At 36.9% G+C, this 14,287-nt stretch overlaps 1 protein-coding gene across 4 annotated transcripts in view; it reads left to right on the top strand.

The window, feature by feature from the left end:
* arid1b (AT rich interactive domain 1B (SWI1-like)) overlaps nt 1-14,287 on the top strand; it is a 717,470-nt gene that overhangs the window by 592,748 nt on the left and 110,435 nt on the right. For all 4 annotated transcript variants that reach the window (XM_039748144.1, XM_039748142.1, XM_039748145.1 and 1 more), the window contains exon 9: nt 3,174-3,319. In XM_039748144.1, coding sequence (XP_039604078.1) covers nt 3,174-3,319 — 146 coding nt within the window. The remainder of the gene's footprint in view (nt 1-3,173; nt 3,320-14,287) is intronic.

Here is a 14,287-nt window from a genome sequence, read left to right as displayed (position 1 = left end):
ATGAACAATGCCCTGTGTTGGACTGATGTCCTCTCCTCAGTTATTTTCCTGACTTCTGCCCAGTACTGCTGTAAAAGACTTTGGCTACTTCTGCCCCTGAAATTGGATTAACTGGGTTCAATTAACAAATGATTGGATAGATTTATAATCGGCTTAATCAGACAGATTTGCTGTGTTTATCTCTTAATACTTAAAAGTTAATTTGGAAGTGCCTGGAGGAAAAAAATGTATGGCTTTCTTCCTTGCAATATATGCTTCCCGTAGATGAGCCACAGCAAATGTTTGTGTCAGTTATTCTGTAAGTCTTCATGCCAATAATGAAAGCTCTTCTTAAAAAAATATTTTCACATCCAAAGTTAAGTGAGACTCGCACACATTCTTATTCTTGCTTCGTGTCCTTTTAACTGAATGACAGTTTTGTTTCACAGATCCCTCTGTCATCACATATTGTGTGGTTAACTTCATTGGCAAGCTTGTAGCTTTAATTATATCTCTTAAAATGAGCAAAAACAGAAAAACAGTGTCCTTCTAACTTTTATTAGTTTCATATGTAACTTGAAAACTTATAGTAAAGAAAAATATATAAAGCTGAACATCCAAAAAAAGGTTGTACTGAAGTATTCAGCTGTTTATCAAGATGTTGATAACTTTAAAGTATCCATAGAGTTCTGAAAAGATGTAATGACAGTGACAGAAACTTTGTAATTGAACTGAGCAAGTTAAAAGACTATTTGTGTGTATATGTCAATGCATTTATTCTTCAAAGATTTACACAACATTCTAACATTCATTTAGTCTGGTCAGCCTTTTACAGAGGATCTCTCTTTCTTTTTTTAGTTTTTGATCCACTTTTTTTTTTAACAATTATTAATGTTAGGAATAGAATGTATGTCTACAGTGGGCTGGCGCCCTGCCCAGGGTTTGTTTCCTGCCTTGCGCATTGTGTTGTCTGGATTTGGCTCCAGCAGACCACCGTGACCCTGTAGTTAGGATATAGCGGGTTGGATAATGGATGGATGGATGGATGTATGTGGCATATGGCTTTTTTACTAAAATTTTTAATGGATTTTTAAATTGATGATATGCAACTGTAATCACAAATTCAGACTTTTTTAGTGACTTTGCTTTTCTTGATGGTCATTGCAAAACAGAATTTCCCAAGAAAGTGTACTCTTTTAAATTTAAGTGGGTAATCAGTAGAAATAATGTGAATTTTTATTTGTTTACATTGTTTGCACAAGCATTTCTTTATGTGTTTTTTTACCCTGCCCCTAACCAGACAATAAACTTTAACAACAAATTGTGTATAACTTTTAACTTATTACTTATTACTAGTTTTCAGGCTGCACATTTACATTACACATGTGATGAGTTGAACTTTTTTAACAATGTAGAGAATAGAAGAGGTGAAAAAAAAATTGTGTGAACTTCAAATGCTGACTGAATTCATCAGTGTTACTGCCTAGGGAAATACGTTTGATCATGCTTGGTAATGTTCATAAACTCTGCACCAGATTCTCTCTGTTACCAACACTGTAATGATGAATTATTCTGACACTAGAATGCTTTTTACTTCAACTAGGGGAACTTTGGAAGGAACAAATTTCTATCGGCATGTTCCATTTTTGAAAACAATAAGCTGGACTTGCTCTGTTCAAATAATGTGTTTAAATGTAAACCTGATACTCAAGTGGGAAGATTTGACTACAGCTGACTCCCGCCTACAAGCCTGTTATCAGACGGCAACAGTTTACATATTTTTGGAGATTAATAAATTGAATTTGTTTCGCATATTTTTATTTATGTATTATATATTTATTATGTATTATATAGTTATTTATGTAAAAACAGAGAGGTAGATGATAATCAGATATTGACATCTATGTGAGAAGCATTTGTATTTGTCCATAAGGGTGTCAGGCTAAGCTACCATCTGTATGTAGTTTGGTTGTTTTAAATGTTTTGTGGGGGTTTCAGCCAATGTTTCAGCTTCTTCTCACATCCTCAAGGTGTGATTTTGTTGATTCAGCTGTCAGTTCTAAACCCCAGTCTATTGTGAATGAGTGTATATGTGTAAGTGTATTTGTCTCATATCATTTACCTAAAGATTAACTCTTGGAGAATGACATTTTTCTTTCCTTTATTTTCTATGTGATTAGGAAATCGATACTTACAGATTATTCAGTGGCCATCTTCCTGTTCTTGGATTTTTTGCTAATAATATCTCCAGTGGTCTCAACCAGTGACATCTGACACCTCAGGCTGAACCAGTATCTTACCTTTACTTTGAATGACCACACTGGGACCCAACTGGGATCTTCTTCCTTATCTATAGCCATTGAGTACTGATTTTGTGGTGACATCACAAAGGGCATTGATGACAAGTCACGCTATATACACACTTGTTGTTTTTCCCTATTGTGCTCCTCTCACTGTGGCTTATTGTTGTTGAGTTAAGTAAGCTGAGCTGTACAAACATTTTGTAATGGCTTTTTACCTTGCTCATCTTTGGGATCATAGAAATGTTCGCTTCTCCCCTCAAGAAGAATATCATTACAGTCAGGTTTGACAAGCTACGGCTTTAGATACTAATACAAACATTGAAAAGGAATGGTGTTGAAATTTGTACTGGTCGATATTCCCAGTCATTCATTTAGTTCTCACTTATTGATTTGTAGTCTTGTGTTGGGTATTTCACAACAGTGTTATCATTTTCAGCTACGTTTTTTTGGCTATATCACTTGTCATGCTTGCCTTTCAAACTTTTTGAAACAGTGGATTTGCTTCATTGATCTCTCACTGGCTGCCTCCTGCTGTTGTGCACTTCCCCATAGCTGAATTAATTCTTGGCTACTGCATCTTTTTTCGTAAATCAGTGTCACTGTTGAAATGCATTGTCTATAAAAAATAGACAAGAGAAAAAAAATTAAATATGTCATGCCCAGTGTTGCAAGACTTTGAAATGTTGTGCTGATGATATGGAAATCTGTTTTTATTTCATTTCCATAAACCTAAGCAAAGAGGTCTTAATACACCAAATGCTTGCTTACGGTCTTTAGTAGTTTGCTTGAAGCTTCTAATACACAAGGTGAAGATGAAGTTTTTACTCATTATCTCTACTCTTGGTGTTAGCTCTGCTCATTAAGCACTTCTTTTTGTCTTAAACTTCACAGGCAAAGCAACTACTCAAGCATGAATCAAAGTGGAATGATGGCCTCAAATTCACCTTATAGCCAGTCCATAAATAACAACTCTGGAATGATGAATCCTCAGACTCCTCACTACAACCTCCCCACAGGAATGGTCAACAGCTCTGCCGGTATGTGTATGTCAAATGCAATGGAGCGAGGCTCTTGTGGAAGACTACCACACCATTTATTGATCCATTTTAAATAAGAAAATAATTTTCCACATTTTCTTGAAGTGTAATTATTCTGTAAAATGTTTGTGTGTGAGTGTGTGCGCATATATATGCTAATAATACTGCAGTGTACAGTGTGACACTTTTTTTGCTATAGCAGTATAGCTGATGATCAGAAACTTATTTAAAAAACTAATTCCCAAGACCTCCTCACATTAGGCAGGACAAGTCTTGGCCTGTGGAAAAGTATCAAATGAAGGTAAGTTTGTGAAGAATTGCCCACACTTATCGTAACTTCTGTCATTATTAAAATGACTTAAAAATATATCTACTATTATTGATTGCAATGTACTGAAGATTATCGAAAAGTATGTAAGATTCTTTACAGCTTTGTTCCACCTAGTACTATGCTTAGAACATTTCTACCCTTTTAATTTTCCCAAACAGGCGAAGACTGAACAAGATAGGCATATTTAGTAAAGGTCTAAATAATAGAAACAGGCAGGAGGAGGATGATACATCACCAAATGAGAAAATTCTACGGACACGTAGGCTGGGAATCATCTCACTGAAAGCCACTGGTGATACTCCTTTGTCTACTGTAGACTAGGCTACAAAACAGCCACAGGGTGTAGTAGCATAATTAACTAAGCAAAATTTTTGGTTATTGCCAGAAATGTGTAATTACCATGTAGTATCAGATTACTACATTGGTGTAAATATATTTTTTTCTCACTCAACATGGTTGTCTGTCTTGCACTAGCCGTCATTTCAACTGCATTGTTTTCATTCATTAGCACTTCAAATTGGTAAAGGCAAAGCTTATTGCGTGATCTCCATTTCACGTCACTGACAACAACCATGGCAATTAGAAACAAGGTGGTTCCTTCCATTTAATCTGCACCACAAAATAGCAGAGACCTAACAGGATGATACAAAAATGGCGCTCTGTGACTTCACTGTGATAATAAAGACGAAAAACAAATGAGAATAATGTATGTAAAAATTCCAGAAATTAGCAAATTTAATTCTGTGGATGTTCAGTAGCTGTGGTGACCTGGTGGTAACTATTCATTGTAGTTCCAGAGCTGTAATGTGAATAAATTATTGATTGAGAAGCATACTTTAATGACATTCATCTGTGAAATAAGGCCAAAACATCTCCAATTCTAATACAACAACAATGTCAAAAAATATTCGTTGAATAAAATAATTGTTTATGATTCATTAAAACCAAAATAAAATACTTCCTATCCAAATGTGTGAAGAGTTAGGACAAGATGCATAAATTTATGTTAAGTATACCACTGCAAATATGCCAGTGCATTTCATTTCCAAGATAGATGATGTGTTGTTGATTTCTTTCCATGTTTAAACAAATTAGGTTGATTTTAGCACTCCGTGGATTGTTTTTCCCAGAGAATAAGTTTTTTTATGTCACTGGTTAACTCCAATTTGATTGTTGTTTTATTCATACTTTTTATAATGTATGTTACAATTAACATAATGCAAAGTATAATAAGTCAATCAAACATAACATGACACTTTCAAACCTGCTTATTCCAGTTTGTGTCACAATGTACAGTATAAGCTGTGTAACATATCAAAATATAACATGAAATAATCCATTAAATGAACAAAAATAATGCACTAACTATAGATAGTAAAATAGAGATTTTAAAGCTGACATAACAATAACTACTTGTATACTTCCCCTTGAAAATTTAAAATGAAAATTATTTGGAGTATAGGCTCAAGATTCTGGAAAGAAATCTGAATAAATATCCAATGTAAAACATAATACAAGGGTGTACCTTATTACAGAGGTTGGCTTAAAGGAGCAACGTCAATCCTGGAGGGCCACTGTGGCTGGAGGTCTTTGTTTCAGCCCAGCTGCTTTAATTAGACACCATTCCTTGCCAATAACAGATCTTATTTCATGTTCTGGCTTGTTAGTGCTTTAACTCTGCCATGCCTGGTCATTCTTATATCATAGAGTTTTTCCTTTCTAATGGTATTATCGATATGATAATACCTAAAGTGGATGAGTAGCTTTCAGTCCTTCATTTTTTCTTTTCAGTTTCCTTCCAAGTTCTGTATTAAACCAAATGGTGCACAATGAATATACTCAGGTGTAAATGGGAAGCAAGTTAGACCGACAACTGCTGGCTCCTTTGTCATATGCATCTTATTGCTAATAAGGAGCAATTAAAAACAGCGAATGCAGCTAATTAAGACTAAAATAGGCAATAATAAGGGTTTGAAGCAGGAAAACGTCACTTAGGCAATAAATGTTTTAACAACAATAATTGAATTCTTATTAAGCAATTGGGCAGGAACAAAAAACCTCCAGCTACTGTGGCTTTTCAGGACCAACGTTGCTCTCCACTGGTGTAACCTCTTAGTGTTACATTTTTTCTCGAAAAAACACGTAAAAAGCATTGCATTTTTTGGCTTGAAAAATGACGTTTATTAAATCTCATCTTTCTACTGTAAAATATTCAAAACACTAAAGTGCAGAAAAGTATAATATGATACAAATAATAATAATAAAACTAATGCTAATACCGTATATACAGTCAAAATATGTAATTTGTGTGGTTACGGTAAAATACACAATCCAACGTCACAGTCGGGACAATGGTAGAGTTATTCCTTGCAGATTTTCTTTCCAGATTGATCAACTTTTGAACAGCGCATTGCACGTGTGTGATTGACACGAACGTCACTTTAGGGTTCATCAAAATTGCTTTCAATTTTACTGTCCATTTCAGCTTCACTGTCTGAAGACAGCTTCACCTCATCATCACTGCTTGTGTCACTGTGAAGAGTGTGTAACACCTGGGCTGCTGAAAAATGTCATTGTGAGGCTAGGAGCAGACGAGTCTGCGCCATTGCCTGGGTAAAACTCAGGCCTGACACTTATGCAAGACACGTATATATTGTTTCCCGAGCAACGTTGTTGCCACTTTTATAGCATGAGTAATCCTCGTGTCTATCACTTAACACGAGACACGTCTATACAGTTGCCCAAGTGGTGCTCGGGACTAATGCTTTTAGCACTGTTTTTAGAGCCTGAGTGACACTAAGGAGGTTAAAGGATGGGACAAACTAGAGTAGAATTAGTCCTGCAGAACTGTGGAATAAATAGTAAGCCATATTATTTACTGTTGGCCTAAATTTTTGTGGTTTACAGATTGAAAACAGCTGTACTACAGCTATACCTGGTAATTATAAGAAAATGTAGTCAATATTTTAAACTGTTGGATTAATCAGGTCGGATCTCCATTTTGGAATAAATGTACTAAAAGTAGTCGGATCATTAAAACTTTATCCTCAAAAATCTTTTCTTTTCCATTATATACCCTGTTATTGTAGTTTTGAGTCCATATTATAATTGGAAACAATATATCAAGGGTGAAGTCTCAATGCAATGTTTGCTGAATCAGATAAGTTGTGCATTAATATGTTTCCAATGCAATATGTACCATTTTACCTATAGAGTGTTTGTAAAGGTGCTTACTGTCAGTCACTTTATAGAAACAGAAAGAGACAATCTGCATCAACTACATTCAGGAATGTCACTAGCTGCTGTGTAAGTGACCCATGGAATATCCATGAACACAATACAGTCGACCCTTGACATACGACCGGCCTGACATACGAACAACTTGATTTATGACCAAAATTTTTGTTTTGATTTTCGACCAACATCTTGCGTTACAACCCGAATGTGGTCATGTGTATCCACTTGTGCGATTGTAAACAAACAGCCGAGAGCGTTTGTAAGCATCAGTCAGAGCCCAGATACATGTGTTTGTGGATGTAATTTCGGTCAGTGCAGTGATTTATCTATATATATAATTCACTAAGACCATGGCAAGCAAGATGCATAATTGCTAAGGAAGGAAGAGAAGGTAACGAAGGTAAAGAAAGCGATCACAATCGAAACCAAGAAGGAAATTGTGCAGAAATATGAGAGTGGTGTTCATGTGATGAATCCCGCTAATACCGTATTTACTCATGTACCACGCACCCTCGTGTAAGACGCGCACCCTAATTTTTACAAAGAAAATTGCGAAAAAAGTTTTGCCCCATTTACAATGCGCGTTGTGATTGTATAGGAAGCGTTTAGAGAAAGAGCGAGCACTGTCGTGCGCGAGCAAACGAGAGAGAGCGTGAGTGGGCGAGCAAGCGAGCAAGAGAGAGAAAGCGCGAGTGGACAAGCAAGCGAGTGAGAGAGAGAGTGCGAGTGCGCAAGCGAGCCCAAGCAGAAGTTTCCTCGTGTATGATGTGCATCTGATTTTCTAATGCTAATTTTTGGGAAGTCAAAATCCACCATCTCGATAATTTTACAAAGAAAAGATTTGCATAAGGAGGCTCCTTCTAAACAATAACCACCTTCCATTTCATTCTCCTCCTCCCCCCTTCCTGCAGCCCAAAGAAATTAAATGGTGAGTACAGTTTGAAATTGTTGTTTCTGGTAGGCTACGCACTTTTTATAACTTTTTGGTTAGTACATTAGAAAAATTGTTGGTGTTTTGGTAAATTATGCACATTATACAACCCTTTTTTATGAAAAGGTTAAGTAAGTGTTGCAGTGGGAGGTTCGGAATGCATTATGGGTATTTCCATTATTTCTTATGGGAAAAATAGTCTTGACTTACAACCAACTTGAGTTACAACCAGCCCTCGCGAACGAATTGAGTTCGTAAGTCAAGGGTCCACTGTATAATGGTAGATAAAAAAGGTGTGCCAGATAGATCTACTTAATAGTGTGACATAAAAAGCCTTGAACAAAACATACTGTAGCCTAAACAAAGAGAACTCAGTATAAATGACTCTTTCTTTTCTAATTATGAAAATAATTAATACTATCTATTGGATCAAAGCTGTTACTTTAAAATTAGTTCTTTGAGAAAATGGGGATGGAAACTCATCAATGGTAAAGTTGGCATAGATGTTAGAGAGCATAAGCATGTCTGTTAATGTTTCTCATATTCTGTCCATGGAGATAGTAATACTTTTTACTTTTTATCAGTATGCTGCTGCTGGAGTATGTGAATTTCCGCTTGGGATTAATAAAGTATGTATATATGTATGTATGTATGTATGTATGTATGCAGGGCCGCTGCTGGCCAAATGGGTGCCCTAAGCAGAAATTTACTTTTGTGCCCCCTCCCCCAAATATTACGGAAGTAAAAATAAAATAATAAAAAAAACACCTACTATAGGGGCCAAAATAGAACTTTATTCAAATAAAAGTAAATACATAAATAAATTGTATCATTTATAAATTACAATTGTAGCTCTACAGCAAAAAATACAAACTAAAATTACACTTTAAATAAAATTTTAACACTGATATTTAATGACACCATATGGTCATTATTAATCAATAATCATAATTGCCTCTGTGTTTTAATATAATGCATTTTGAGTCATTTTGTTTATTTAGATCTGCTTGTATTCATATTAAGAAAGATGCGTTAGTCGTGAAATTATTACCGACATTAAAACACATTATTAACATTGACAGAATAAAATAAAGTTTCACAGGATTATGAACGTACCTGAAAGTGATGCACAGGCTTCATCTTGGGCTTTTTTTTTCTTTCGTTTCTTGGTGCCGGACTGTTGATGTCTCTTTCCAGGACCAGGCATATTGTTCAATTATTATCATTTTTGGCCAAATAGGCAGCCGTAACAGAGGTGAGGTTATATTTTTGTTTATTTGTATATGTATATTACTAATATTAATTTATTATTATAATATATAAAAACAATTTTTTTTGAGCAGCTGGGATGGTGCCCCCCTGGGAGTTGGTGCCCTGCGCAGACTGTGTACTCTGTGTACTCTATCTATCTATCTATCTATCTATCTATCTATCTATCTATCTATCTACTTGTCTTCCACATGAATGTAGTTTTTAAATTCAAACTCACCTAACCTTAAACCCAAACCATGTGTGCACCCTAAATTATTCAAAATACATTCACAGAGGCAGTGCACATGACAGAGTTAATTTTTTTTGGCCTGCTCACAGTCATGAAGAGAGCTGTGTTTAAAGCAGTTTCTCTACATATAAAACTATGCATGAGTGCTGTTGATATCAAGTTGTGTTATTGTGTAACGATTTTCACAGTAAAGGGAAGGCTTTCCATGTATTATTACTCAATCATGAATCAAGTTACTGTTAACAAGCTTCTTAAATTAATGCCAATTTAAAGGAAGAAAATTAATTAGTCTTTATATTTAGGGCCAGAGAAATTATTGGCCAACTGTTATTTAATTCAATCCAACACCAGAGGTGATTGAAACACTCTATAGCCACTTGTTGAACAATTGGTCTATTATATTCTCTTAATAGACCCAATTAGTGATTTAATTACCATAACATATTTAATCTTGTTCATTAATAGCAAAATGTGTTTATCTTATTTTATGGTGTAGCATTAACACCAAAGACACTACAGTAAAATTATTATCTCAAAATTAATTTTGTCACACACACCATGCAGCCCTGTATATCCTTTTTTGTTTTAATTCATTGGAATTTTTGAAACACCTATGTTGGTATATAGCTTAGGAATAAAACTAGTGCAATACATAGATATTCATTAATTTAAAAACGTTTGGAGAAAGAAGAATGCAGCTACATTAGCAATCGGTGTCTGGCCTGAAGCCTTTCATAGAAAAGTGGTAAAGACCAATAGGATCTCCACGCAAACAGACCCACACTATATGCCTCAAAATGGAGGACACAGCCAGTTGCAGCTGGGCACTCAGCCTAGCTAGCTAGTTAGTGTATTCGAAATTCCAGGAATACATTAACAAACCAAATCATGAATACCTTATAAGAAATATTTCATGAGACAGCTCAAAAGAATTATTTGAAAATCAACTTAGAGAGCTTAGAAAGGAATAAGACCCTGACTTTGTTTCTTGAAAAACATACTGCAAGATAAGTTTATAAGTAAAAAAAAAAAAAAAAATCTTACAGAATGTCAAGATTCCAACAGAAGGTAAAGAAGATCAACTGACAGCAATCATGTCTTAATTCTATTGCAAAATACATGAAGGGAAATTTAATGAAAATGTTGAAATTTTAGAATCAATCCCTTAGCCCTCTTTTATTTAACAAGAGACAAAGCAATTAAATTGTTAATTTGCATTTGTTACTAGAAGGCAGACAAACTCTCTTAGCCATACTTCAAGCCTCATTCCTATGTTTCATAAAAGGTGCCTCAAGGACCTCCATGAAGGTACCATTACCAAGGTGAGGATTAATGGCCGACCATCCAGAGTTTTGTGACTGCCTGTTTATTCAGATAGGGCTGCATCCTGATTTCTGCACTCTTATGCAGGGCCATGGACAGGATCTTTGAGCGTGTTGTCTAGGATAGTGGTGTCACCTTATGAGAGCATCACTTTATTGACCTTGATTATGAATACAATGTTGCCTTACTGCACACATTGTCAGCAAACCTGAGTCTGTATGTGTCCTGGCAGAAAATCAAATTTCAGAGTTTCTGGGCTGGAAATAATATAGGTGACAACATCATTAAGAGTCACAAACTGTAGCAGAGTTACAGTTGTACAGTTCTGATCACAGGTGCTCTTTGGACATCATACACAGAATTTGTTTTATTTCTTCTTCCACTCTCACAGAACATCAAAATCAAGACCAGAATATATTGAAACTTGTGTTCTGACAATCCTGCCCGATGGCGTGGAGATCTGGACCATGTCAATGCCAGATACACAGCCTTACTGGTGTGATTTTGTGTGAACCTCCAAAATCATCTCCTGAACCACCCTGTAACTCATAAAGCATATCATAACTGGCTCTCACTTTCTTGCCATATTGTAGGCCTAGGCGCTGTCGTTCTAACCCATGGTCCCACTGCAATTGCTGTCACCCTGAAAACTGAAAGGTGCCCATCCAGCCAGGTTGTCACCATCAGACTTCCATCCATTCATCCATTATCCAGCCCGCTATATCCTAACTACAGGGTCACGATGGTCTGCTGGAGCCAATCCCAGCCAACACAGGGCGCAAGGCAGGGGCAGGGCGCCAGCCCACCGCAGGGCACGCACATACACACACACCAAGCACATACTAAGGACAATTTAGGATCGCCAATGCACCAAACCTGCATGTCTTTGGATTATGGGAGGAAACCAGAGTACCTGGAGGAAACCCATGCAGACACGGGGAGAACATGCAAACTCCACACAGGGAGGGCCCGGGAAGTGAAACCATCAGACTTGTATTCGGCAATTTGGTGAATGGGACACTGTCCAGCTTAATTCGCCGTTCGAAGTCTACCTTCAACCACGGCTATACGCTACGAACCTCTGTTGTCCAGACGTGACAATGAATGAAATACGTCTTTACTGAATTACCTTAGTCTCACTTTATTTGAGAAAAAAAACTTGTTTCCCACAAAGTTACTATGGGGTGCTGTTTTTGCATCCACCCCTTAAATCAGTGTTTCTGGAGATAAGTAGCCTAACCCCCCTGAGTTTTTTTTTCAAATTAAATTAAAGCTAGAAAGATGTTTGTTTAGAGATGCTGCTGTATAATTTAGGTATAAGACACATTCTAGTTTTAAGTCAGACTCTCACATGGAAGAGGCCTTGGAGAACAAGATTAGTTTAAGCATCTTACATCAATCCTCTTAGGAATGATCATGCGATATGGCAGAGGAGAGTGCAGTTATGCATCATAAGGTGGAGTGCGGATTTTTAATAAATTTACGAGAGTCTTCTGTATGTGCAGATCATGGAGCACACAAGAGCAAACTGTTCTGGCTATCTGGCTCGCCTTGGATCTCATTCAGTTTTCAAAAGATGGCAGAGGATCCACATCAGATGTGCAGTTTGTTCCAGGTTCCTCCTTAATTCTAATTGAAAAAAACACCTTATATATAGGCAATAAACTATTATTCAAATTAATCCTGGACTTGGAAATTTTGTAAATCACCTTATTTTGGACATTTACTACATATTAAAGCAGTGAGTACAGATTAATAATATAAAGCACTGTACCATCTACATTAAGTGATAGTTTTAGTTCAAGTGTAACCCTTACATTTCCTTGAATCTCTTGTGAGGGTTTTGCTGGTAATTTTTACCTTGAAAAGCAGGCCATCCTTGGTGAGATAAAAGGTGTTTGGAGTCTGAAGGAGGTTTATAGTAGCACAGCTTCTTTATATAAATGCACATGAGTAGGATGGCCTCTTTGTGGAGTTCATCTTGATTATTTGCAGAAGGTCCTGTTGGGCCTGATTTCCCTCATGAATGCCACTTCACAACATTTCCTGATGACGGTTATTTTAAGAACAGATGTAGGCTTGCACTTGCATTTTCCCAACTCGTCTCCAGCCAGCTAGATTTTCAGCTGCTCCAGAGCCAAGCAACAGCAATTTATTTTTATATAGTGCTCTTCACAGTGGGCTGACTCAGACTGCTGCTCAGACCACCAAGTGCAAGCTCAACCAATATGGAAATGCAGTTAAACATAGAATTAGCAACTAAAAGCACAGTGAATGCCAAAGGCTTGATGGCAGCATAAAAGATGAACACATTAAATAAAGATGACATGATCTAATACTGGACTGCTGAGCTCAAAGTGGTCAGTTAGCTAAGTAAGATGAATCTGAGACTCATAAATAAGCAGATTTTTCAGACAGAGGACAGAATTACAGGGTAACGTGGTGTACTTAACCAACACTATGGACATTAGTGCATCTGCTCAAGTTCATATGCATTTGAGCTTTTAACAGTAAAAAAAATCACATGGTACTAGTATTTGTGCTTTTGTTTTGCAGCACACGCCACCCATCCAATCTTTCACTTTCTGAACCCATCTTATGCCAGTTCAGGTTCATGCATGCCAGAGCCTCTCACAAAAGCATCTGGCATGAGGCAGAAGCCAAATTTAATTCAGGGCTGTTTTTCAGAGCACTTATCTACCCATGACCCCACGCTTAGCACTCAGGCTTTCCCTACAAAATGTCCAGCAAAGTCCATGTGCCTAAAGTCACTGCTGTAACATGTTTCAGTGATTGGTGCCCAGTTGCTCTAACCAACATTGTAAGTAATTTTTTTTTAAAAATTGGTCAGAGACTTTGTCTGCTCCATGTTGCTTGGCATAGTAGAGCCACTGAAATGTGCCTATTGGCTGAAAAGATCCACTGATGGTGCAATTTTGCTGGCAATATATACCATCTTTCCCTTCCTGGACAAAGGTTTGAAAAGATAATAGTGGACTTCAGGGAGCAAGCAGGGGTTACACTACCCTATCACCATCAATGGGACTACTGTGGAGAAGGGGTTTGCATATCACCAAAGATCTCACATGAACCTTTACCTGTTTATCTCAGGCCACTGAAGAGGTTTGGCATGATCATTTTACACCTGCACCATTGAAAATATCCTGACTGATTACATCACTGCCTAGGAACAGCACTGCCCTTAAATGCAAATCCTTGCAAAGGGAAGTGTGTTCTGCCCAGCAAATCATTAGATGTGAGCTTCCTACCCTAACACATGCATGTTAAGCAGTGTCTTGAGAGAGCCAGGAAATTCATTTATGAACCCAATCATCCAAGTCATGAACTGTTCATGTCGTGACCTGCAGGAAGACAGGTCTTGCACCAGCAGGCTCTGAAGCAGCTTCTTCTTCAAGCTTTTAAGATGCTTACCTCTGCATAGCAAGTGGTGCTAACTAACCCATATTAAAACCCCACCACTCCCACACACATTCATGCTGCTGCTTCTTCATTCCTAGAATGTTATTAGTTTGAATTGTATAGTGTACAAATTGTCGGTATGTCTAGTTGTTTATGTATGAGTTTATTTTGTATAATGTGTGACTTAAATGTATTACTTGTGTACCTTATTGTGTAAATTTGTAC

This window comes from Polypterus senegalus, chromosome 3 (assembly GCF_016835505.1).
Source record: "Polypterus senegalus isolate Bchr_013 chromosome 3, ASM1683550v1, whole genome shotgun sequence".
Lineage (NCBI taxonomy): Eukaryota > Metazoa > Chordata > Cladistia > Polypteriformes > Polypteridae > Polypterus > Polypterus senegalus.
The sequence above is the reverse complement of the archived record's forward strand: the minus strand, read 5'-3'. Positions and strand labels throughout refer to the sequence as shown.